Source organism: Ascidiella aspersa, chromosome 8 (assembly GCF_963924565.1).
Source record: "Ascidiella aspersa chromosome 8, kaAscAspe10.2, whole genome shotgun sequence".
In the NCBI taxonomy this organism is placed as follows: Eukaryota; Metazoa; Chordata; class Ascidiacea; order Phlebobranchia; family Ascidiidae; genus Ascidiella; species Ascidiella aspersa.
In genome coordinates, this window is record NC_139454.1 from 1,167,466 (window position 1) to 1,193,798 (window position 26,333).

General features: G+C 36.4%; 3 protein-coding genes across 3 annotated transcripts; 1 reads left to right on the top strand and 2 right to left on the bottom strand.

The window, feature by feature from the left end:
* The first annotated feature begins 754 nt into the window (after window positions 1-754).
* On the top strand, window positions 755-25,546 carry LOC146134781 (presequence protease, mitochondrial-like). Its single transcript, XM_083395642.1, has 18 exons — window positions 755-810; window positions 6,454-6,580; window positions 7,157-7,245; window positions 7,977-8,104; window positions 17,410-17,524; window positions 18,081-18,177; window positions 18,855-18,989; window positions 19,452-19,589; window positions 20,140-20,257; window positions 20,538-20,670; window positions 20,781-20,978; window positions 21,207-21,361; window positions 21,639-21,866; window positions 22,343-22,430; window positions 23,318-23,476; window positions 23,930-24,116; window positions 24,962-25,095; window positions 25,462-25,546. Exons 1-18 carry the CDS (start codon window positions 755-757, stop codon window positions 25,544-25,546), a joined length of 2,370 nt encoding a protein of 789 aa, XP_083251768.1.
* Window positions 10,063-11,420, bottom strand: LOC146134782 (uncharacterized). The gene is made up of 5 exons (XM_083395575.1): window positions 11,237-11,420; window positions 11,030-11,168; window positions 10,699-10,936; window positions 10,426-10,606; window positions 10,063-10,268 (listed from the first exon to the last, which is right to left on the bottom strand). Exons 1-5 carry the CDS (start codon window positions 11,418-11,420, stop codon window positions 10,063-10,065), a joined length of 948 nt encoding a protein of 315 aa, XP_083251701.1.
* Window positions 11,557-14,212, bottom strand: LOC146134783 (uncharacterized). Its single transcript, XM_083395576.1, has 2 exons — window positions 13,035-14,212; window positions 11,557-12,511 (listed from the first exon to the last, which is right to left on the bottom strand). The coding sequence occupies exons 1-2, from the start codon at window positions 14,210-14,212 to the stop codon at window positions 11,557-11,559; spliced, it is 2,133 nt and encodes a 710-aa protein (XP_083251702.1).
* Window positions 25,547-26,333: the final 787 nt, after the last annotated feature.

The following is a 26,333-nucleotide window of genomic DNA, read 5'->3' on the forward strand; positions in this document are numbered from 1 at the left end:
AGTTTAACTGAAGTAAAAGCAAACACAAAAAGCTTCACAATAAATCTTGTATTGCTTGTAATTAAGAATGTACGATACTAAGACTTGTATCGGGTATCGGCTCCGATCCGATATTATCGGACAACCTGCTTGTAATCGGGGCTTTGGAGCCGGAGCCCCGGAGGCGCGCATTTTAACGGAGCTGGAGCAGTTGTTTAAAAACAAAGATCCAGCTCCTATGCATTTCATAACATGCCATGCTACTGCTAATGGCTGAATTCATATAATTTGACCGCAACTCTTCACAAAATGAAGAATTGTTGCCTCTTTGGCGCCACCGTTTCTAACTAACCATTATGGTGTTTTGTTTGTGATTATTTTGAAACGCTAGATATTGCAAATTAAGCGTTCATCCTTCAACCTTTAGTTTTTTCCGTAATGGTGCCGGAGCAGTGGTATCAATAAGCTCCGGAGCTGTAGCTAACCTATGATATAAGTGAGCTCCGGAGCTGGAGCCGGACCAATTTAACATTTACGCCTGCTCCAAAGCCCTGCTTGTAATAAACAAATCGTAAAACTCATAAGCAACAAAAACCGGGACAAATTTATTGATTACAACGAAAATAATAAATACGCAAGTTTTAAGTATAATCAGACAGTTGTAGCTAGCAGCAAACATGAATTAGACTTTTTAGAACAAGTAGCGAACATGATTATTCTCAACATATTCTCTGTTTACACTTTTTCTACTATACTTGTCTTTCGTTGTAGATATATGAAGGATTCAGTTCTGATGGGCGAGTGGGTTGCTCCTGGCATTTCAATGAGCACGTAATCTTCACCGAATCTGTTGATCTATGATGCAAGCAGAGCAGGCGAGACAAAACAACTAGCCTGCAGTGAGGTTCGAACTCACGACCTCCGGTCAAGCCGGGACCGTCGTTCTACCAACTGAGCTATGCAGGCTCAGAGAGGAGCGAGTCGAGAAACAACCATACGCCAATGCTTGCTCAATCTGTTAGTACAAGCAAGTATTATTACATTTCGTTTCGCGCATTTATAGCTCAGCCCCGCCACCGAGTGTTCAAAGTCACAAGGCAGGATTAGCAATTGGAGGAAAGTTGTTCTGAATGACACAATAATCATCTCACAACCCTGCCAAGCTACTACACATTTCAGGGCTGGCCTTGAATTAAAATTGAAGTCGGATGACTGTTTATCAATCAGCACTCGCCTGGACAAAAGTTATAAAGATTATTTTTTTTCTGTAACGTTTCGTGCTGCCGTCATACCATAAACACTCATAAAAGGACGAGCTTTAAATTGTTGTTTAGGAGTCGTTAGGTAGATTGCTAAAATCTCGCCAAGATGAAATTGCACTCGCATTAGCGGGCGGGAGCAAAATCCTAAGCCAGCATTTATATATTTGTTTGGCGTTATGTGGAAAAAAATGAAATCTCTCATTTTGCTTAACAACAATATTGACCAAATGTTTTTATTTGTCAAATAAACGTCACTTAACTGCTTACTCAAACACAGCAGTATTACAACTACCAGAGGATTACCAATTACAATTAGCAAAAGAACTGTTCTTTGATTATTACAAATAAACATCAGTTAATTATTTACTCACATTCACACACAACTTGTCCATTTCCAGCGTAAACTTGTAGGGCGTGTCATAATGTGTATTACCGACTACTAGGTGTGCTGTTATCTTTTATTGTTGATTCCATCACAGAAGGTTGAATAGAGGGGAGCAAAGAGAGCAGAGAAAGTGGTTCTGGCCTCAGCGAGAGACAAGGCCGGTCTCAGGGAGTAATTACAAATGATATAATCAGAAACAAGAAGAAGGCGGGTAGTAGAACACAGCAGAAATAATCTCTGCCGTTATAAACAAACCTACATAATACACAAGCTCAACAAATGGCTCTCAACAGGGAATAACTGTTCAAATTAACTGCACGAAAATCAGTGCATAAGAAATTACTGGACAAGATGCATTTGCAAACAATAATGTTAAAAAATTCTAACACTTTTGTAATCTTTGGTATATTTCAGTTTCCAGAAATGATCATCGCAGCTTGGATCTGAAAACAATTAGTGTTTGTGTGTATATTTTTCGTTTTAAAAATCAACTTTTATGTTACACTATGCTTGTTTGTTAAAATTTATCTGTTTTGTATTAATTTAATAAATTCCATAAGTTTTACATTGCTTGTTGGGCAGCTTATAACTGCGCACATGAAAAGCAGTGGTTTCATTTCTCAGCTTTGTGCAAATTCTCAAACCAACTTTAAACAATTGGCAAATTTTCTAAATATAAACTGTAAGTTTGCTAAGTGTGTATAAAAACTTAAAGTTGTGAAAACTATTTATTTCCAAATCACCTGGTTTAGGTGTAAGTTGAGTGTTGGTCAACTTTGCAGATTTATCCAAAGTTTGAACCAACTCGATAATTGTAGCACAGCACTTCCGATTCCAATCATCCGACAATAGTAAGTTGGTTAAGGTCTCCAGTCAACATTATTAGCGAGGTTTGATGTGACCAACATCTATTGGATGAAACCAGTGCAGGTTATAAAACGCAACAAAACAACAACATTAAAGCACACAAATGATTTACAAATGTCTAACTGAATCGTTCTCAGACTCTCTACAGCTGTGCACCAATGTGCCTGAAAGAAATTTTAAAATACTAAGAAGAACTCTAAATATTTGGAAATAAACTATTCAAATTTCAAAGCCATGTAGGTAATCATGTGCGATTCGAATTCAGCTTATCAATTAAATAACTGATAATATTACAGTATGCCTTGACATGTAGTAATAGTAAACATTAAAGTTATAATTGTATTTTGTTTTGTAAAAAATGTATTTTCTTAGTGTAGTGTGAGCTATGAACATTAAAGAACCGCTGGTAAATTCTGAAAACGACATTTAAACAAATGTCAACATAACAATATAGTTACACTCTAATGCTCATGCTTTTTATCAAGAAAATGATTCGAAAAGTTTTTTTTCAAAATACCTCCTACTTCTGTATGGGCTTTGATATTCATGCTACATATATAACTACAACCTCCAGCCATTATGCTCTAATGGCTTACCTTCTTTAGTCTTCAAGACTCCTTCAATTTCAATAATTTAAAGTTGTTATGACAAGCAATTTTTTTTTAAAACTGCAATAAAGTGTAGTTGCTCAATAATTGTTTTTAATGTTAGTTATTTGTAGTGTTGCAGTAGCCCTAGCAAGTAGCAACAATAGCAAATTAACTAAATTTATATTTTACCAAGATGCATTTGCTGATTAGGGTGAATTATTTTACAGAGTTATTCAAAAAATAAAAATAAACTTATAGTAAAATCATTCATTTCTATTTAAAAATTTCTATTTGCCTATTTTACTAATGTAGTCGCACACCTATTGATGATTGGATACATTTATTTAGATTAGCACTGGGCTTTAGCAGGTGGTGGTATGATTAAATTTAATTTCCCCAGTTTACCATTGAATTCTATGATTCATTCCCTATTTTGTTTAAATGACTTTGTTAGACTCAGGGGTGCTTAGCGGCTATTTTCCCGGCTTGTTTGGTGACACATACAGTACACTCAGTCACCTCATACAGTACACCCAGTCACCTCATACAGTACACCCAGTCACCTCATACAGTACACCCAGTCACCTCATACAGTACACCCAGTCACCTCATACAGTACACCCAGTCACCTCATACAGTACACCCAGTCACCTCATACAGTACACCCAGTCACCTCATACAGTACACCCAGTCACAACTACCTGCGCGAACTTGGCGCGCTGGAATAGGTTTTGGGCAATATCTCCGAAAGTTGTGACGATACAGAGTTGAAATTTTTACACAGTCCTTGTATTGTTTACATCTTTCCAGCAATCACACTTTTAGCAAAAAATATTGAAAAAAAATTAATATTCAAAAATAAGGTTTGTTTTGCTCTGTAATTAACTAACGCTGCTGAATGATGCTTTTCATGGATTGGGAGTTATTATTTAATTATTGAACTGACACTGACGACGTCGCTGAACTGTTTGGAGCGAAACTGCCGGTGAGAAATTTTGTTATGTTTTATTATTAAAGCTGCTATTTTGAAACTCTGGTCAACCGGCAGCCATTTTATTGCAAGTATATAATCGGTAAAGTGGGTAACGTCAAACATAATCGGTAACGTTAACTGCTAGAATAATAATATTCGGTAACGTCAAACACTTAAAATGTTTTGCGAAAACTTTAGATAAATAACACAAAGCACCTAAAATGTGTTTTCAGCGTTGATAAAAAATCTTTCTTTGGCGGTAAAACTTTTTATTTTGGCATAGCTCCAAACTTTCCAGACGTGACGTACTACAACTTCATCGCCGAGTAGGAAAAAAATATTTTATGCTGATAACTTACACCATTGTCGATCTTTCAAAACATGAAACCACTAGAAACTAAAAATAACCCCTAATGGTGAATCCCCACCAGGTGTAGAACTTCTGAGCGACGCAAAGCAAGTGCTGTGACGTAATTTGGATCGGTGTCTGGAATCGTAGTTGTTGTCTGACGCCGCTTCTAGTGCGCCAATACGCCCTGCATATTACTTATCCGTCATTTTGATGGCAACGTTTTACAACTACTTGCTTGTACAAACACCAACGTATTCTTGGCTTATCATAGTTGGTGTTTATTTGTGTAACTTTTAGGCTTTGAAATTTGGTGGAAACCCTTCCTTAATAGAAACGGCGCTACAGAAGAATTAAGGCGAGCGTCTTTAACTGGTTTGTTTATATACTGAGCTGCTACTCGCCTGGGCGTCCCAAGCCAAGCCGTTAAGTGTCGGGTCAAGATTTAATTAGGTTTGTTTACTTATCGATGCTGGTGTGTCTTACATAGCTGCTTCAAGTGTTAATTCCCCGAGGAAAACTAATTAAAAAATTAAAACTAACATTTGCAAATCTCTTCATCAATATGAAATTTTAATTACGATAAATACACGTGCATAAAATCCAAACAGAACAAAGCACGAAGAAATTCATTCAAATAAAAGCAAGGAAACAACAGGCAAGTTTGAGCCTCGCATTAAACAAACGTTCGAAGCCGTTCGAAGAAAATAGTTGATATTTCATCAAACAAGGGAAACAACCAACTGCTGTGGCTTAACCGAGGTACTGGTCGGTTGCTTGTAACTTTTAATTGGTAATTTGTTAATTGTTTCTACAAACTAATGTTAATTATATAAGGGATTTTGCGACATGGAAACAGATGGTGGTGGTTGGCTGGTAAATGATGATTATTAGATGTTTTATGAAACCTTAGCCAGTCTACATTTCATGGCACTTCACACCGAGATTTTGGGTGTCCAGAAATTGTGCATGTGCAACTATGTTTTATTTAGGTTGAAAATCCTAACACAATTTAAGTGCACAATATGCCAGTACAGGTGTGCACACAAATTGATTTAAAAAAATAGCGTGTGTGCACCTGCCACAGAATGCAGACTGCTTGGCTAAGGCACAAAAAAATTATTAAAAAAGAATAGATTAACAATAAAATGTACCCGCGCTTTGTAACGTTTATCTAAAGTTGGGCGGTAAACTTATAAAACATTGCACTTTTACGTTAACATTTCATAAATATTTTATTATTCCCCATATTAATGACATTGTTTTGTATTGGATCCAACGTGTGCGTTTTTAACCCAAATGTCGAAAACTTGTCATTTTTATTTCATTTTTTTTTTTTTGGAAGAATTTATTTCATCAAAACATGTGTGACTCTGTAAGGCTGCAGATGTGTAGTAAACACTTAAAAAAAAAATTGTAAATTCACGGTTACCATTTTTGTGGCTTTAGCTTTAAAAGCTAACTGTTATGTAAACTATTTTACGCAATTCCTTTGTCGTTTTTGGACTCTAAACATTTACGGAAGTATGAAATACAGTAACACCAGTTTATAATGTTTTGTGACATTATTATTACAATGTAGACTTCACTATTACACTTTTTAATTTGTTTGTTTATTTACTGGATAAGCACTTAATTTTAAAAAATATTTTCACATTTTTAGTATTATTTAAAAATAGTTCCTCTGTAATTTTATTGGTTATCTAGCGTTTTGCGACATTTTTAAGCCGCCTTCTTCAGAGTGAAATGCGTTAAACGCTCATAGTACAACTTAAGACGGCTTGGATAGGTTGTTGGATCGTTAAAGAAAAAACATAATAAACATATATATATTTTAACAAATTAAAAAATGTAGGATGATTTGTATTACGCCTGGTGGCAAATGTTACAAATTTAAGCCTCTTTGGAATAAACACCAAATTATTAGAACATATTTCTATCACTTTGTCCAAAAAATTCATGTTTTTGTGACTAATTTTACAAATTTTTCACGTTGTTTTAAACGTTACACTATTTTTACGATCCAAGCGCCACCAGTTTTGTTTTAGTTTTTTCACGTACGGTGATCTACCACTGGAGGGCCATCTTGAGCAGATCGACTCACAAGTGATGTCGAGGTTTGAAGCGATCGAACCACAAACAAAAGTTCCGCTGCAGAAAAAGTGTAACAAGCCGGTGAGTTTGAACGTCTGTGCAGGGCTGCCACAAAGTCTTGCGGTCTATAAAAGTCCTTGGATTTTAGAAAAATGATTTGCGCATTAAAGTCTTATAACAAGGGTGTCCAACCCAAACATACCAGCGTGCCAATTTTTATCTAAGAACTTCCTCCCGTGCCAAAGTTTAACAACTATTTTTGTTCTAATGTAAAAAGCGCTTTTATACAAAATATAAAAACAGTATAATGTTATAACATCAGAAGTAATTGTTTGTTGTCGTAATTGCTGGGATTGTTTTGTATTGTGAATAAACGGTGACAATTGTCTATATAACAAATTTAGCTTTTTTGACAATTGGCTGTATTTTTTGGGGCTTACGAGCCATTTTTCATTAGTGGCAAGCGTGTTGGACACCCCTGTTTCATAAATACCGAATTAAATTGCGTGTTCCGCTCATGGTTTGGAATCCAACACACATATTTCCACCTTAAGATTTAACAGGTTAACAACTGGAGCTAATTATAGCAATATTACAGAAACTTGCTGTGATTTTTAGTGTTGTTTATATTAGTTTTTAGTTTTTCTTTTGTTTCAGCGCTCGGTTGAAGTGAGATGTCCACACGACGAATTGGCTTCGAACCCAGATAAACAAACATCATTCGCTGTCAGCTTTCTGCTTCCAGAGTGAGTTTTACAACATTTATCGCTGTACCATGACTTAATCTCTAGCAGTGTTAATCTATTATCACTGCTAGAGTAAGAAAATCAGGCATGTGCACCCCAAGGCCCCCTGTTGTACTTTAACATGCCCCTTATAAAATTTGTTTATATCACAACAAATTTTGCGCCTAAGGCGACGTTTCTCTTAATTAATTATCTTAATAATAGCCTTGTTTGCCGCCTAAACATAGCAAGGTTGATACATTCCTTGGACGAACGCTTCATTTAAATTTAGGAGCGCAGCCAAAAAAACAGAATAATTTAGGCCAAATGTTTGTCACCGGAAAGTTGTCAAGATACTGGCATCCTGCCTAAAAGAAAAAAATGGGTAGATTACATCTGGCCTTGTTGTCCCGCTAAAAGCTCTGCTAATTCTGTAAATATAATTTTACAATTAAAATGAGAAAATATTATTTTGAGCATTAGAGAGTATTACTTATTTCTCCTAGTGCCTAAACTTTTACGTTTTTCTGAAATTATTTTAAAATAGCAAATTTTTAACATGTTTTTAGTTGGAAACCATTTTACTCATTTTGCTCGAATATTTGCGTTTAATACAGTTTAATGTCTATATACTTAATCAAAATTGCCCGCTTTGCATCTCTATTGAGCAATATTTTTTTTAGTGGTGTACTAAATCTTAACGCGTTAAAAAAACGTGATTAAAATGGAAAACACTAGATTGTGCTTGCCAGGGTGTCGGATGTAGAAGAGGTGTTTACTTCGAGCATCGTGTGCGCTCTCCTAATGGACGGACCTTCATCACCTTTCTACAAATCACTCATCGAATCCGGCCTCGGCTCCAACTATTCACCCCAGGCAGGTAACCCATCGCTGCAGGGGTTAACTCTAATCCAGGGGTTGCCAAACTACGGTCCACCGGGTCAATAAGTTGGCCCTCGGCATATTTCCTTTTTTCAACCTTAAAAATATATGAAGATTAAGTTCAGTTGAAAAATGTTCAAAAACTACATTTTGATAGAATTTTAATCTGAAAAACGACTTATTACGACTCACTTTTTTATGCAGAGATGTTTATATCTCCGTCGTTTAACGATAATAAGATTAAAACAAACAAAATGTATCCAGCCCGCGTTGGTCGGGCCCTACCGCCTCAACCAGGGGCCACCAAACTTTTCTCATCAAGAGCAGGATAACCTAAGGCCTGACCATAGCGGTCCGGATATAAAATATTTTGTCGGACAAGTACAGAACTTAGTAAACCGAAAATCAGTTTGTTTGGATGTTACATGATAAATATATTTCGCTCTTGACGAGAATCATCAGTTTCCTAATTCGAATGAAGTTTGGTAATTTTATTAGAGTCAGAAATCAGAATTTTCTTATATGTTAAAAACTACAGAAATCCGGATGATGAACACAAACGATTCTGGTTTCACATCTGAAAACTAATGGATCCGATCCGATACTGAAGTCTTTATCAGTGTACACGTACAGGAATTTATTAATACACGCAAAGGCTTAAACAAGTGGATTCCTTATTCAAATAGAATCAATACAAAACAATGTTAATAAAACAGAAACAGAATCAGTAAGTTAAACATCATTGCCAAACACAAGTAACTAACAAAATGAGCTCCTACCGCGACAAGGTAGTAACACCAACTGCCGTAAGGACAACTACAATGTCAAGGCACCATGTGCTCAGTGACCTTTGACCGCAAGTCATAGAATGATCACACAATTAAATAGGTCATAAAGTACTTACAAAAAAATGCGGTTTAGCAAGCTCACTGTTAATCTTAACAAACTCACTGTCTTAAAAAAGTGAATCGCAACGAATAGAAAGATTAACGAACACTCGGCAATGTATAGCAAACGCAAGAATAGAAACATAACAGTCCGTCCCAACACCAACTCATTTACTGCGTTGATGTGACACGCACAATAGGGCCGTCAGTACAGCAATGCACCTTGGCTCCCTCGTATACCATCACAGCAACCGATCAACCTCAAGTTGACCGGACGAAAAGTAAGAACCCGATGATATGTTGACGAACTCATCTGTCGCTCGACGACCACCGTACTTATCATCTGGGCGAAGCATCCAACCATTGGATATATTTCCTTTTACCTTCTTGCATTCTTGACACGCGTTGAAGTAATATCGATTCCGCTCATCATTGGCGAGATGTGGCCCAGTCAGAAATTTATGTGCGGGCCTTTCACGAACAATCTTAGAGTCAAATATGGCCCACCACCAGTAGATCGCGTAAATCCCCTAGATATATCTCTGCTGGGAGACCGGAAAGGTAACATCGGCCCACGTTAGATTTTCACTGATTTGCCATACATGGCATTTCATATGGGCCAAACGTGAAACTAGACTGGCCAAATATATACCAGAATTGAAAAAACATGAAAAATATAATAGTTTATTGTAATTGAGGTACAACACGCAGTACACAATCACAATGGCACCATGTAGAAGAACGAAATGTAGAGAATGAAAAAAGATAGCAGTAATAAATACAGGGTGCGCCAAAAAACATACCACATTCCAAACTGTCACTGTACCAAAAAGCTGTAGCAGTCTGACAGGAGCTTGAATTGCAATATTTCAATTCAACCTCCTGTCAGACTGCCACAGCTTTGGTACAGCAACAATTGTAAATGTGGTAGAGTTTTTTGGCGCACCCTGTAGAAACAGTTGTTCCAATGGCGGAAGAAAATTAAAAAGGCATTCAAAACTTGATGCAACATCTTACCACAAGGAAAGATTCTTTACAACATTTTACACAACTGTTTTGAAATCGTTTTTTACTCAAAGTCATCACAGGGTAAAGTGTCTGTGCTGGTACCGCTATCACTGCCGCATGTCGACCTCTTTTCGGAAGCCTGGTTGAGGTTGCCCCGTCTTATTTCACGGCCACCATCCCAGTCAGTAACCCCAGCCAGGGTAACTTTAATTTCGTTTTCTATGCTTTCAATTGTTGCATTTTTAAACGATGTAAACTGCAACATACCTAATAAAACATAAATGATTTTAAACAGGTCTACTTTTGACACTTTTATAAACATATGCACAGTATATAAATAACATTAATCTGCATATTACTTCTTTGTAATTTTAGAATTATACATGCATTATATATAATAGGAACAAGAATACAATGAACTTACGTGTTAAAATTGTATAAAGTTGGTGTTTTTTAAAACACTTCTTTGTTAATTGTCTCTTTACTCCTAGCCCGGACCAAGAATAGGTCATTGCTAACTCTCGTTTTAAGAACAATTTTAAAAAGCTTCTTATTGTGGACCGTAATGAACTTCTTTCAGTTCGTTTGGCTATGTCTGTATAATCCTGTAAAATGTTATCAAAGTCAGACTCGTGTAAAAAAAAAAAAATAGGATGTGAAGTTAGCGAGCAGACTTGTTTATGACAAACCTTGTTACCTCAATATTATCCAAGATGGCATTCAACTCCATCTCGTTGGAGGCCGGTTGAAAATCAAAGTATGATTTTCCATCTTTTATTATTACCAAAGAATCAACTTTTTTTTCAATATTTTTTGTGACTTGTGTTAAACGGTTTATTTGAGAAGAAATTCTCATTAATTCATGAGTAATATTTGGCACTTGACTCATAACTTTCTGCTTTTTCGGTGTTGATTGGTGTGGCATCATAAAACAACTGAAATCAAAATATTATTCATAAAAATAAAACAAACATCTAATTTATATTAAGTTAACCCTATTTAATTAGCAGCATATAGAAAATACTCACCGCTTTGGTGAAATAGAGTTGCTACGCACAAGTGGTGGTAGTATACAATCAGTTTGTGACATGCTTCGATCAGTTTCCTCTTCGGACGACTCAATGTCACTTAAAGAATACCCTTTTTTAAGGCACCCGTCATATGATTCTGCAAGATAAAACAAAATGTTATGTATGCAAGTATACAAATAGGTATCTATGTAAACACTGACATACTTGATTCACATAATATTGTGCATGCATAAGCTTTCCAGTTAGATTGAGGCAACACACAATCTTTGGCCATTTGTTGTATATCCCCAGAAATAGGCCATTTGCATGTAGTAGTATCTAACATCCAACCTCTATATACCACATCGGTTGTATTTCCTCTAAATTTGACGCAGACAAATTTTTTCATTTCGTTGTTAAGCTAGCAAATTCAAATCTTTAAAAATGTAAACCTGTAACAATGTAATAAAAAAAATATTTGTGAAGTCACAAATACAATACAAGACAGAAACTGCTTAACCACAAATATACATAACACTACTAGATTATACAACAGAATGAATAATTTCCATTGCAATAAATCCCTTTTTATAAGGCAGAATAATACATTTACAAATTTGAGCACTGGAACTAATAACTTCAAATTCCTCACTTAAACAGTCAACATTAAACACTCCCACAGTAGAGGAAGGTACAGGTCGTTCAAAAAAATTTCTAATGTACTTAAACTTATTAATAATGAATAAAATGTTTCCTTCATGCGAAATTATGTCGACAACTTTTGCAATGGTTTCATTTAATTTTATAGTAGAATTGGCAACAGAATTAGCATATATTATACTGTCAGAGTGAAGTCTAAATTTTCGAAAATGTACAGCATTTTGAAAGCAAGGCAGTGAAACACCTCCCTCAAAAACACCAAAAGCATCGCCTTTATTAAAACAAGCATATTTATTCCATGCCAGTGATAAAATATTTTCATTGGAATGAAATACATAATAACTGGCTTGCTGCAATGGTTTATACCCAGATTTTACATAATTTTTCAAAAGCCCAAGGTAACTTTCAAACACAAAACAATTCACAAATTCAAGAGATCCATAGTTTTGACAATCTTCTACCAAATGTAAAAGGCTGTGAACATTATAAGTGACAAACCCTTTACCATAAAGTGTAGCACACTTACTTACAAAGTTCTGAAGCAATTTTTTGCATTCACTTAATCTAGTTTCACTACAGGAATGTGAAAGCAAAATTCTCATAGAAACAAATAAACTAATGAAATGTCTATACCTCTGTTTTGATAAAATGTTTTTAGATTTTAATAGCACAGCACCAGTATATAAAAGAAATAAACGAAATTCTGATGCTTTCCAGTAGGATAGTTCTGATAGACTCCTCATTTTGCGATTAAACTCAATTGGTATGTAGTCCTTGTATAATTCTATCCTATTGTTTATCATAGAGATAGAAGAGGATGAAAGCTTTGCAGTGTATTGCCTTAAAAAACAAAGGTTTTGTTATATTACTCAAGAAATATATTTCATTTCATTGGTGTATGTTAGGTAGGGATGTCCAACACTTTTTAACATTTTGATTTTGAGACAGCCACCCAAAACTTTTGACAAAAATTATGACAATCCAATCCCAAATGATGTATTTGCTATGTTGAAATAAGCAAAATCTATCAAATTAAAACGATTGTAGAACATTTTTTAAACGTTAATTAGTTTAGTTACTACTCCAGTTATTGGTCTGCTATTTTGAAATAAATTAGCTTCAAAGCTAGAAATCTTGGATCATAAAACATGGCGGAAATTTCTATAACTTAATATTAGATCTTCAGCGATATTACTTTAAGTCTACTTTGTATCGAACGAGTACCAATACTGCTACTTGGCATGGGATATCAACTTTTATGCGCTATTATTGGACATCCCTAATGTTAGGTATATATATAGATATATATGTTTAAGACAAAACTGTAAGTCAGAAAACAAAGTAAAACAATGATGAAAATGACCTTTTAACTCCTTTCCACCAAGAAAGTAGGCGTTTAGCAACCCCTAAACAGCATAGGTGCATATAATCCAGAACAAATCCATGGATCATATCCACACCAAAGTCAGCAAGTATAGAAATACCAGTGTGGTGATTTTTATAAACTTGAGAAACAAAATCTTCATTCGTTCTTAAATTGTCAACACTCCCAATTAAACAAACATGATAAGAATATGCATCATATTCTCCTATTATTGTGCAACGTTCACAGCTATTATAAGCATTATGAGATTTTATATTTTTAAGTGCTGACCTTGCTGGAGCATCACAAACAAATATGCCTTTGCCAGCCATTTCAAACTTGACCTTATCGCAAGATATGGGGTTAGAATTAAGGTGTTCAATATCATGCATAAAATCTTTCAAAAAAATTTCTGGGTTTGGCATTTCTCGACAAGTTGACTTTTCTATTGAGTATATACCTATACAAAGTGGTTTGCTCTTAACTTTGTAAATTGTGCAAAGTATAGGGTATAATTTATAGTCAGGAGAATGTTTAAACAAAGGCAGCCCATCAATATTAATTACCAAGGAATATCGAATAGTACCAGACATATGATTAAAATTGTTATACAACAAGTCTTTTAGAGAAGTCATCCAATTTGGAAAGTGCACATAACTTCCTTCTGTTAATGGCTTGTATTGAAGATCTGGCCTAGGTAGCAATGTATTAAATGAGACTGGTAGTTCAGGGTGGATTCTGTTAAGACTCTTTAACAACCTTGACACTGAAATTTTCGGGACATTAATTTCATTTAAAGCCCATGATCTTATTATTTGTGTTGTGTTTGCATGGTCAGCTACATTTAAATAGGAAGATAAATGCTCTTCTCTGTTCTCAACCTCTCCCCAGTAACTTGTGTCAAAATAATTAGTGTCTTCTGAGGATTGTTCTGAGTCGGAGTTATGGTCAACTGATGACGCAGCATCTAAACTAGTATTATTATATTCCTGGTTACCTGAACTTGTAGATGATTCACTGGTGCTGTCATTGTTTATGGGTTGCCCTTTACTACTAGTTTCTGTACTAAAGTTAGTCGTCTGTTGTTGCAATCTGTTTCGATTGCGAATCCATTTTTGTTTTCTTGACAGTGAATTGTAAGATTTGTAAAACGATCTTTTACTTACTGGTCGGCCCATTGCAGTAAATACAAAAAGTGTTATCAGATATATACCAAAAATTAAAATGTAATCTTTTCCAGTGTTTTACTAGCTGTTGGTACAAAGACACATAAATATAAAGCAAAGCACATTCAAACAGCCTTGCTTTGTACACCCTGATACTAAAGACTGTCTATCAAGCTCTTAGAATCAGTCAGGCTTAATAACTATATCTTAAAAGTATAAGGTGAAAACCAAACAATGTCATATTTGTTAGAACTTTAAAATGAAATATCATTTTATTTACTACCCAAAACTATTATTTAATAATACTAATATCTCTACTTTTAAGAAACCCTAAATAAAAAAGCGTTGATTCAATAACTATTTGAACAAATGGATTCTAGACCTGCGCTATTTTTCTCCCAGATTACAATTTTAATAACTGGTTTCGTTACTGTACGTAGGCCTAGCTTAAAACAAAAAATAAGTATGATTCTAGACCAGCGCCTTAATTATCATTAATAAGTGTTTAAATTAGAAAATATATTATTATATATATTATCTTTAATGCAAAAACAACCTACCACACTAAGTGCTAAATCACAAAATGCTTAATCCGACCAAAAACTAGCAGGCCGCAAAAACGTGGTCGTATTTAAATTCGCTGTAGCGCACCCATGAAAAGCGCCCGCGAAATTGTACAAATCAAATCATAGAAATCTAATTAAAAGTAGTTAAATATTACGGGTTATATGTTTATAATGTATAACTAAGCAGCTAAAAGATTAAAATTTTAGTAATATTAAGTAGGTATTTTAAAAAATGTGTATATAAAAAATATTATTGGCATATCTTCGATTTACGCATGGGTTATCTTAGAATATCATGGAAACACTGTACATCAACATCAAAAAATGTTTCAAACACATAAAAAAAAAATTTTTTGGGTTTAAACATGTCATTTATATGACTTCCCAAGCTAAAATCGTCGTAGGACACTTATCTAAAAAATGTCTAAGATAAACCACTGCTAATCCGAACCTGCCTAGTTTGGCCCAGGTATAACTCCAGGATATTTTTTGACTGGGGGACATTCACCACAGTTTTCGTACTGCGCTGCATCTGTGATTTCACTGATTACACGCACAACTCGTTTAGTGTGCTCTTTACTAGGTTCGCTGACCTTAGGAGCCGCTCTTACTGGGCACGACGATCTGGCCAAATTGCCAGGGCTTCTCCAGGTCTTCCGATCATGGAAGTGATTGTCACCAGGGTTGTGTCTCCTCGGAAAAACACCAACACAGTAGTGACCACTAGACGACAAAGAGTTCAACGTCTTTGTTGAACATTGTTGCTCGACCACGAGCAAGATCAAGTACAGCACCTGCTTTCTGGAGTGACGACCTGCTAAGTAACAGAGGCAAGTCGTTCTTGACGACACAAACGTCAATGCTGCACAATTTTCCACCAACACAAGCAGGAATTAGGGCTTGGGATTTGGAAATGACTTTCTTTCCGTCACCAAACTTAAAAACTGTACGCGAAGGAGTGATTTTAACGTCACGTTTTAAACTTGAAATGTAAATTACGTAAATAATTTCGCAGCCACCGTTCACCACAGACAGTTTTCGAACAAGCAGTGTCTATAACTGCCGACTTGTAGGTTTCAGCTACGCAACTGTTGGTTACACTTGAAAATAGCACAATGTTGACGTCACCGACTGAAACATCATTAGTAGACGTATTAGAACTTTTGTGAGGACATTTTGCCGCCCAATGCATTTTAGAATCGCATATGACGCATCTAGATATTTTTCCAAACTTATCGATAGGATTGAACTTTCTTTTATTAAAACATTTTCGATGTCTTGGATTACTGGCTACGTAAGATTCTTCTTTGACGTCAATATATTGTGACAGTTTATCAGAAATTGGGCTTTCAGTAAATATGCGTTTTAGAGCAGACTTCATGGATTCAAACCTAAGGTCACTTGCAAATGTCAAAGCCAATTGTCGTTCTTTAGAAGTTAATTTTGCGCCATCCAACAGTTTAAAAGAAAGAATTGTATCAGGCAATTCCATCTCGTGAAACGTCATCTTATGCGATAAATGTTCAAACTCTAGAATGTAGTCAATCATCGTTATATCAGTACTTTTATCAAACCTTGTAAACTTGGTGTATGTAGAGTACGCATCATCTACAGATTCCGTCTTGAACGCTGCATCGAGTTTTCCAATCAACGTTGACATTCCACTCTCTGCGTGTAGTTCCTCGCGCGTTAATTGCGAAACAGCCTTTTCCGCTTTCGAGTTGCCCTCTAGGCCCTCCAACAGAACAATAATGGCCTGTTCTTTCTGGACGACGTCCGTGACAAGCTGCCACATTTGTACCTTGTTCTTCCATGCAGAATAAGGCAAGTCGTCTTTAAACTTTGGTGGAGATCTCTTTGCACTTGTTGCCATCTTGTTTGTTTACAACTGGTTTCCTGTAACCATCCTCTGCTACCATGAAAACTAATGGATCCGATCCGATACTGAAGTCTTTATCAGTGTACACGTACAGGAATTTATTAATACACGCAAAGGCTTAAACAAGTGGATTCCTTATTCAAATAGAATCAATACAAAACAATGTTAGTAAAACAGAAACAGTATCAGTAAGTTAAACATCATTGCCAAACACTTACAAGTAACTAACAACATGAGCTCCTACCGCGACAAGGTAGTAACACCAACTGTCGTAAGGACAACTACAATGTCAAGGCACCATGTGCTCAGTGACCTTTGACCGCAAGTCATAGAATGATCACACAATTAAATAGGTCATAAAGTACTTACATAAAAATGCGGTTTAGCAAGCTCACTGTTAATCTTAACAACATCAATTGATTAAGATTCAACTAAGTAGAGAACTTTATGTAAAAAACCTCATTTACATTTAGATACTGATGATTCCCACAGGAGTGGAATATATTTATGGCATAACATCCGAAAAAAATGATTTTCTTTTTACCAAGTTTCGTATTTAGTTTTTTAACTTTATATTTGTATTGAAATAATTAACTTTTTCGTCATAACACTTTTATTAAATGTTTTCCTATTTATTTGTAAAACGTAGGTTGTAAAAATTTGCTTAAAACATATAATATTACATAAGAAACAAAAACCTCCCCACTTGTTGCAAAGCTTGACCCAGATTTAATTTTTCCGCTTATTTTCCTCTCATTAAACAGGTTACCACGGCCACCAGAGGGAAGCAGTGTTCAGCATCGGCTTGCAAGCTCTAGCGACCTCTGACGTCGGGAAAGTGAGGGATTTAATCGAGGAAACAACCCGACAAGCTGCAAAGTAAGTTACGGTGAAAATAAAATCCCGGTAAATAATCGTAAAATCATGTGTTTGCAGATGCTGCCAAATATGACAAAATGAACCCATTTAAAAAAATTCTGTTTAAAACAAAAAAAAAACCTAAATGAAAAAGTCCATAAAAATTCCACCATAAAACAAAAAAATTGTTTAAAACGGACGGAAAAAATTAAAATGAAAAAAAAATCCATTTTTGAAAATAAATCTATTTTATAAAGAAAGAAAGAAATTTATTTTTAAAACATTTCAATTATTCGAGTAGGATTAGTTTTCCTGTGTAACCTTACTCAAATACAGTCCCGCCTTTTTCCCGGTATTTGGGAATAAATAACAATTAATTAGAACGTACTACTTACCAGTACCACCACAAGGAAAAAATAACACTTGGAAAATTTATAAAAAAAATATTTTAATTTGTAAAACAAAAAGAAACGACAAACAAACATTGTTTTCTTTTATATGCTAAACTTGTACAAACTAAACCGCTTCTATATTCTCTCTACCTTTTGTGAACTATGATGCTATTATGACGTCACAGGGACGGTTTTCCACGTGACCGCGTCGACGCGATTCTCCACCAAGTTGAATTGCAGCAGAAACACCAGAGCAGTCACTTCGGGCTCGGGATGGGATTCGTGAGTCCGGAAAAAAATTAAAATACTTTGATATAAAGTTTGTAAAATTAAATACAACAACAACAAGATATGTGGAATCTGTTATTTTGGTTTTATTTCGTTCTAATCATTCACCAAGTTTGTGAATCGTTCTGGGAAATATTTTCTTAGGATGAAAATTTTGAAAAACACTGGAGATGACCACCTTTAATTTAATTCAGCGTATTTGTTTTTTTGCGTCGAAACCGTATTTTAAACCAGGGCTGTGGACTCGGGACTCGAGTAAGACTTCGTAAAACTACCCGGGTCCGACATGCGCATGCGCAGTACCCATTTCTAAACTGGTAAGGTCTCAAACTGCAAATTGCAAAGGTGAAATAGCATATTGTGGAATATTTTCCAACCTCATTGTGTGTGGATGAGTTATATGACACCTCTATAAGTGGATTGCTGGATATCCACCGCATTTTGGTTACGTAAATTGGCGGGATACAGGCTCTAGAGTCAGGGCTGGACTCGGGACTCGACGAAATCGCACATTTGGCCTCGGGTACATTTTTTTGGCCGGAGTCAAACTCGGCTTCAATTTTTGTGCCGGGATCAGACTCTGGTTATTTTTAACCGACTCCGCAGCCCTGCTTTAAACATCGAGCCAAATATTTTAATTCCGCGGTGATTCGAGCTTCGATTTCCCGCAGAATCTGATGCCGACCTGGCAACATGGCGCCGACCCAACAGAGTCGCTGAAAGTTGATCAAATTGTCGCGAAATTCCGCAAAAAGATCGACGACGACCCTGAGTTTCTGAAACGAAAATGCGAGCAATATTTCACGGTTATCTTTTTCAAATTTTTAAATTGGAACCAAGTTATGTTATTATAAATGTGATTTGGAAAGGTCTATTGGACCCATCGCTGCTCCGGCCGTATCGCGCATCAGTTTGTTTCTTGTCGTACTACTTTCAGCGTCAACGAAAAAATAAACATGACCTACGTAATTTGCTTTTCATAAACACTTTTTACGTGTAGATTCAAGCTTCATGTTTGACACATGTGTTCTATACCGCAAAAAGCAACATTTTTTATCAGATGTTAAAAATAAATGAAGAATTATTGGAAATTACAACCTCCAGTCATTATCTTAAGATTTATTTCAAAACGATCACAAAATTCTTCCTACTTCTGTATGGGCTTTGACATACATTCTACGTCTAACTACAACCTCCAACCAGTATTGTCCAAAACTTATATAAACCTTTATTAACTTATGACGTATTCTTTTGTTGTTTCGTCACAGAACAACAATCACCGTCTCGAGCTCACCATGTCACCTGACCAAGATTTCAAGCGAAAGTCGGACGAACAAGAACTGCGCAAACTTGAAGGTCGAACAAGTGACCTTGACCCACACGAGAGGAAAGAAGTCTTCAAACAGGTATGACGTCATCAATTACCACTAGATGGAGTACTCGTTGTAAGGTGCTTTCCCTTTTAAGAGAACATAATGGCTGTAGAGAATTTATTAAAGTTATAAATTAAGGCTGGAAAATTTCGGCCTATATCTGTTTTTGCTCGCAGAAACAAGTTAAGGAAACTATTATAGAACATGCGACGTATTTAATCTGTTTTGCTTGTTTGATCGTGAAAATAAAAACTAAATGTAATTAGTATCGAAACGCAAGAAACCCAGGTAAGTGTAACGCTGGTAAATAGCGCTATTCACAACGTCGAACTAACACTTCCAAGCCACCTATACTAACCCAGGCTGGCAGAATCTTGTGACGAGCATTTTTGATGTAAATTCTTCGGTTTTTTGGTTGTGCCCCAAAACTTAAGGAAAAGCTGTAACTTGTCTTCGATTAATAAAGTGTTTTAAGCCCAGCTTAAATTCTGTTTAGAAAGGTTTTGTAGTAATCAAATTGTAAATTTATTATTGTGTTAACCGTGACAGTAACATTTTTAAAGATAGAACTTATTATTTCCAGGGGGAGGAACTGTCGTTTGCGCAACAACAAGTTGATGACGTCAGTTGCCTGCCGACCCTTTGCGTCACCGATATTCCACGTCAGCAACAGAACTATGACGTCACACTACGTCACTCAGGTTTGCGATACGCGGCGAAATGTTCGAGATTTCTATTGACGATTAAGATTGACCATTAAAAATCATGTAAGCACGAAATTAAAAAGCGGAGTGTAATATTTTTTATTTGTAAAAAAATTCAGGTTATAGAAGATCACAGAAGATTAGAATGACGGAAAATCCTTTTACATTTATCACCCGACTACGCGTATTACGAACTAGCCTGTGGTGAGAATCGAACTCACGACCTTGTTGCGTCACAAAGCGATATAAATCGACATTGTGACGTTGTTGTTTCAAGATGGCGCCACACTGCTGGTCACGTGCTGCCAACCAACCAATGGGGTGGCTTACTTCGACGCGATGTTTCCCGCCAACCAACTCAGTGGAGAACTCAAGCCTTACTTGCCCATATTCGCTGACGTCATCACCAAGTAAGTCGCTGACGTCATCATCAAGTAAGTCACTGACGTCATTATCAAGTAATCGGTGACATCATCACCAAGTGAGTCACTGACGTCATCTTTTTTGTTTACCTCACCAGAATGGGAACAAGATCTACTGATTACGTCACAATGTCGCAGCGCGAAGAACGATTCACCGGCGGCCTAAGTGCAACTGTGACGTCACAGTGTGGACTCGAGGACCCGATGACGTCAGAGACGGGGATTCACCTCCACTCTCATTGTTTGGATCGCAACGGAGTGGAAATGTTGGATTTGTGGCGCGAGATTATCAACCAGTGAGTTCACTTCGTTCTAATGCCATTATGGCGTAGGTTGGCCACGCTTTGTGACGCTGTTTATGGGTTTTTGTGACGTAATCCTACCTGCTTTTGTGACGTAATTCTACCTGCTTTTGTGACGTAATTCTACCTGCTTTTGTGACGTAATCATACCTGCTTTTGTGACGTAATTCTACCTGCTTTTGTGACGTAATTCTACCTGCTTTGTGTCGTATATTTTTCCAGGGTTGTGTTTGACGACTTGGAGCGATTGAAGACTCTGATTGGTCAGAGCGCCCAGGATCTGACCAATAGCGTGTCGTTTAATGGTCACGTGTTCGCGATGCGGAGTGCAGCCAAGCACCTGGCGCCCTCTGCCGGATACAACGAAATGTTTTCAGGTTCGTATTTTTTTCTCGTTTCGACAAAAGTTTTCCAACCTGGAACTTCCAGTTGTTTTATATTTAGTAAATTTTTCCAGGCCTTATTAAGTGGCTTGTGTGCGATGCTGAAACAACAAAAACAAAGTTTGGTTTTAACAAAAATAGATCGGAACTCGGTTTAAATCACAAGCTTCGACAAATTAGAATTAACAGCGAATCTGTAATTAGTTTCACAAGAAACTAGAGTTTAAAGTTTTTATTTTTTAAGCAAATTATAAATTTATTTTTCTTCCAGGACTCACTCAAGTCAACTTCATCAACTCTATCGCCGAATCCCCGGATCATATAAGCGACGTCGCCGAGAAATTACGTCACATCGCACGTCACCTTCTGTGCAATGACGTCACCGAAACTCCACGCTTCGCGCTCCACGCCACACCGGAAGCCATGACGTCATTCGTGACGTTAGTGAACGGTTTGATCGAAGATTTGCCGAAGGGAAAGAAACAGGAAACTTATTGCAGTGAGTTGCTACTTCGTGACGTAACTTTTTTTAGGTTGGTACTTGATGACGTTACTTGTTCAGATTGTTGCTTGATGACGTCACTTGTTAGGTTATGACGTTGTGACGTCACTTTTGTAAGTTATTACGCCATGACGTAATTTTTAGGTTGTTACGTGAATGCGTCACTTTTTACGTTATTATGTGATTACGTCACAATTCTAATTGTGTAACTATTGTGGGACAATCGCTGGGTGCGGGTTTAAACAACTAAAATTTATGTAAAAACGATATTTAAGTTGTTTAATTTATAGCAAATTTAATTAAATTGCATTTGTTTGATGAAAAGGAATATTTTTACAATTGATTACCAACTTGCCTTCAATGATCTTACATTCCGCTCTTATGTGTTGAAAACCGCAATAACGTACTGGAAGCGCTGAGATTCGAACCCACAACCGCCAACTCTTGGTGTTCTAACGTTTCTATGTTTCCAGACAACTTCATGTCGAGTGGAGAGCTCTGTGCTGCACCCAGTGGCGGCAATCAGTCGCTAGTCAAGTGGAACGAATTCGAATCAAGGATGGCGGGAAAGTTGAAGTGAGAAAAGTTTGTATCAAGTTTGAATTGGCGAAAAAATGTGAAAAATTGGGACAGAATTGCCAGGGTTTCTCAACACTGCTCGTCAGGCTGTTTTTTACTTTGTTTGTTTTTTTATAAAAAGACAGAAACAAATAAACAGATAATTTTTTACTTTACGATTTTAACTGAACCTTCAATCAATGTATATTTTTATTAGAAATAAATAAAATTCCAATTTTTTAAGCTTAGAGTGGGACTTTGTTGTTAGCAGTGACGTCATAGTGGGATGTGTTTACTTGCCTATAAATGTGTTGGGACCAATTTTTGCTTTCAGAGTTTGTTTTTGGGGTTTAACAATTCTTTTTTCTTGTATTTCGATGAAACAGCTTTTAAATTGTGTCAAGAAAAAGCATATCGATTTAAAAAAAAAGTCTTGAAAAATAATTTTGTTGAAACAACAAAACAAATACATTGTGGGCTAACATAATATGATCAATGTGGTTTGCAGCAGTCTTTCAATTGTTAACCAGGTAATTATGACCATTTTTGTGTTTTACCAAAACGTTAGCTTTGGGGTGGGAGAGGGAAATATGTTTAGAGTCTACAGACATATACGGGGAAATAAATAAGACGGATTTGTGAAAAGCTAGGTTCGCAGAGGAGGTAGTTTATTTTGTTAAACACTGCTCCTAGTGGCTTCATTCCAGACGTGACCGTGTTTCTGTAAAAATCCACTTTTGTTGCGGTGTAAGTTAAGTTTTATATTTATTTTGTGTTGGTAACTTTGTGTATTTATGCATTGAAATTAAGGAACTAAGTTTTTGTAACCACCATTGTGTCTTTCCAGTCGCTAAACCCTCCATTAAGTCCTAGTTTTGTGAACAATATTGAAACCCTTTTCTTTCCAGATGCCACCACTCGCTCCCTCTAGCGGTCAACTTCGTATCGCTGGGCATCCGCACGGGGGCGCCATACGCGCACGGGGACGCCCCTGCACTGAGAGTGCTCGCAAGGTTGATGTCGGCCAAATACCTTCACCAGGAGATAAGGTGCTTTGTTGTGCATTGATTTGGCGAAATAATTATCTCCAAACTCAAGTAACATTATACTTTTTTATTATTTTTTTTACCTTTGTAAAAAACAGATCTTTTCTAGCTCTTTACGCCGACAAAATTTATCGGAGAAATTGTATATTTTTTTAATGTTTGTATACACCTTCACAAGAGATAAGGAACTGTTTTCATTTATCTACAACTTTAAGGATGCACGTGGTGGAATATCTAAGCCCATACAAAATAAAGTAGCATTTAAACGTTTCCAAATTTTATCCATTTTAATTCCCCAGCTTTATCCAAACCTTGTTTATTAACTTTGCGTCGTCCTAAAACCCCTATAATCTTTAAATAAATTCACAAACATAAAATGAAAGTCCGTCTTTAAACACCTGAAGCCCCGTTTTTTTTCCACGTCGCAATATTAACCCCAGTTTTCCCTCACACCAGGGAAATGGGGGGCGCGTACGGGGGTGGGGCCAAGCAGGGTGACGACGGGGTGTTCCGCTTCTTCACCTACCGAGACCCCAACAACGTCAGGAGTCTAGAGCGCTTCCACGATTCGGTTGAGTGGGCACGGGGAGGAAACTTCGACGCACGGGAAATCAGTGAAGCGAAGCTGGCAGTCTTCCAAACCGTGAGTTTGCGACGAAAGTTTGTATGAGGCGATATGCACGCATCAGTAATGTAGCTTGGAAATAAATTTCAAAACCAAAAAGGTCGAGTAGATCGACATCATCTTGATTAAGACGTTTCGATACGAACTTGTATCATCTTCGGTTAACGTCATTATAATACAAGTTAGATTGCAAATCATGACTAGAAATGCTGAAAAAATTTTGCATGAAGAAAAATATTTCTTATTTAATATTATCGAACACACCTGTTTGGAATGCAGCCAAGTTTTCGAGAAGTCGCCTCTCGGTTGAGGGGATTGCTGTTTCCACCTGACCCTGGTGAAGTTGTGTTTAACTTCATCGTTTACAACGCATTGATAGTTGGGTATATAAATGTAATGTAGCTTGATAATGAGAAACCAAAAAGATCGAGTAAAACGACATAATCTTGATAAAGATACGAACTTGTATCACCATCAGTTATTATGATACAATTTCGTATCGAACGCCTTTCTTAAGATGATTTCAATCTACTCGACCTTTTTGTCTTTGACATTTATTTCAAGCTATTTTACAATTCATTTTAAAGTTAACAACTTTCGAAAAACCAAATTTCAATATAAAGATTTTTTTTACTCACATTGTTTAACTAATCTTTGTTTTTTAGTTATCTCATCTAAATAATTTGTACTTTGTAACTTACTAACCCTCGGTAAAAATTTGTAAAAAGGCTCTTAAAATTTAACTCAAACATAATTAGAATCAATTTGATTTTTTCAGCTTATGCAGGTTTTACAACTTTGTAATGTTTTATAAAATTAACCCGGACCCAATAATTCAACTTATTTATTAATTTTTTCTTCAGGTCGATTCCCCTGTCTCACCTTTTTCCAGGGGACTTCCCCTATTCACCACCGGGTTGAATGACGTCATTAGACAGAAACACCGCGATCGACTACTAGATGTCACTACAGAGCAACTCGTAGAGGTCGCTTCAAGGTCAGTGACTTCGAGGTCATTGTTACGTATGCAATGTAAACAAAGGATTCGCCTTAAGTGAAACAAATTTTTTGTTAAACAAAGCGGAAGAGCGTTAAATATTCCTTTGTTTGTTTTTGGCGGCAAACTTGGTTGCACAATTGAGGCATTATTACGTCACTTTATGAAAGATGAACATTAAACATCCACGTGTTCAACAATTGCGATCTAGTTGTCATATTGGGCAAATACTATTTTGGCACAAATTTCAAGACTTCTAAAGATTAACATGAAATTTACGCAATATTTTACCCTATTTCAGATTAGTTTTCCCAGTATTTCATTTTAAGTGCTTTTTTATGGCTCGCTGCCAACTTAACTTTGCAGATATCTCGCCCAGCCTTCGTACACTTGCGCTGCAGTCATCGGACCGAACCATTCCGATCTAAAAGAGTTCGCTCACAACGGTTGAAGATCTACAACCCCCGTTTTATTTTGTCTTTTTCGAATAAACTGCTTCGCTAATTGTTGATTTTTTGCCTGGGTTAATAAACAAGGCGATTTTTTACCTAAAAATTGAGAAATTTTGACTTATTTTAATACATTGATATAAACGCCATATTGTTGTTTGCAATATCCCAGTAGTGTCTTGGCGTCGTCAGTCACTTGTTTTAATGTTTTACGGACAACAGGTGGAACAAAAAATTTTTTTTTTGGTTTATTCACATATTTAAAAAAATGTAAATTTGTAGTACAAAACAACAAATTTCCTATCGTTGTTTAAACGGTTACTCAATAGACGCCATATTGAAATAAACGTGAAATAGATCGTCCGACCTATCATGTCATCGAAATATGGGATAGTTGCAAACTGCAGCTAAAAAACACCAATTACTATTTGATACGTTTGTCCAAGTCAGAGATACACAATCCTCTGAAGCAAAAACAAAGTTTAATCTAACCTAATGCTATAAACCAGGCCTGTGTTGGCTGAACGACCATTTCAAAGGAGCTCCTTAGCCTACAGTTTTTGTGCAGTTTGTGAACGAATAGGACAAATTTTCGCGTTTTTAACAAGTCATAAAATCGCCATTATAAAGCCAGCAGCTTGTTTAACAGTTGTTTTAAGTCCCGAACCATCCACACAAAATGAACTTCATGTTAGTCCGATAAATTTCATATTAGTCGCTTATAGTCCACCGACGGCTATCGCAGACTCGCCGCAGCTGTCGATCAGTAATACAGGAAGGGCAGGCTAC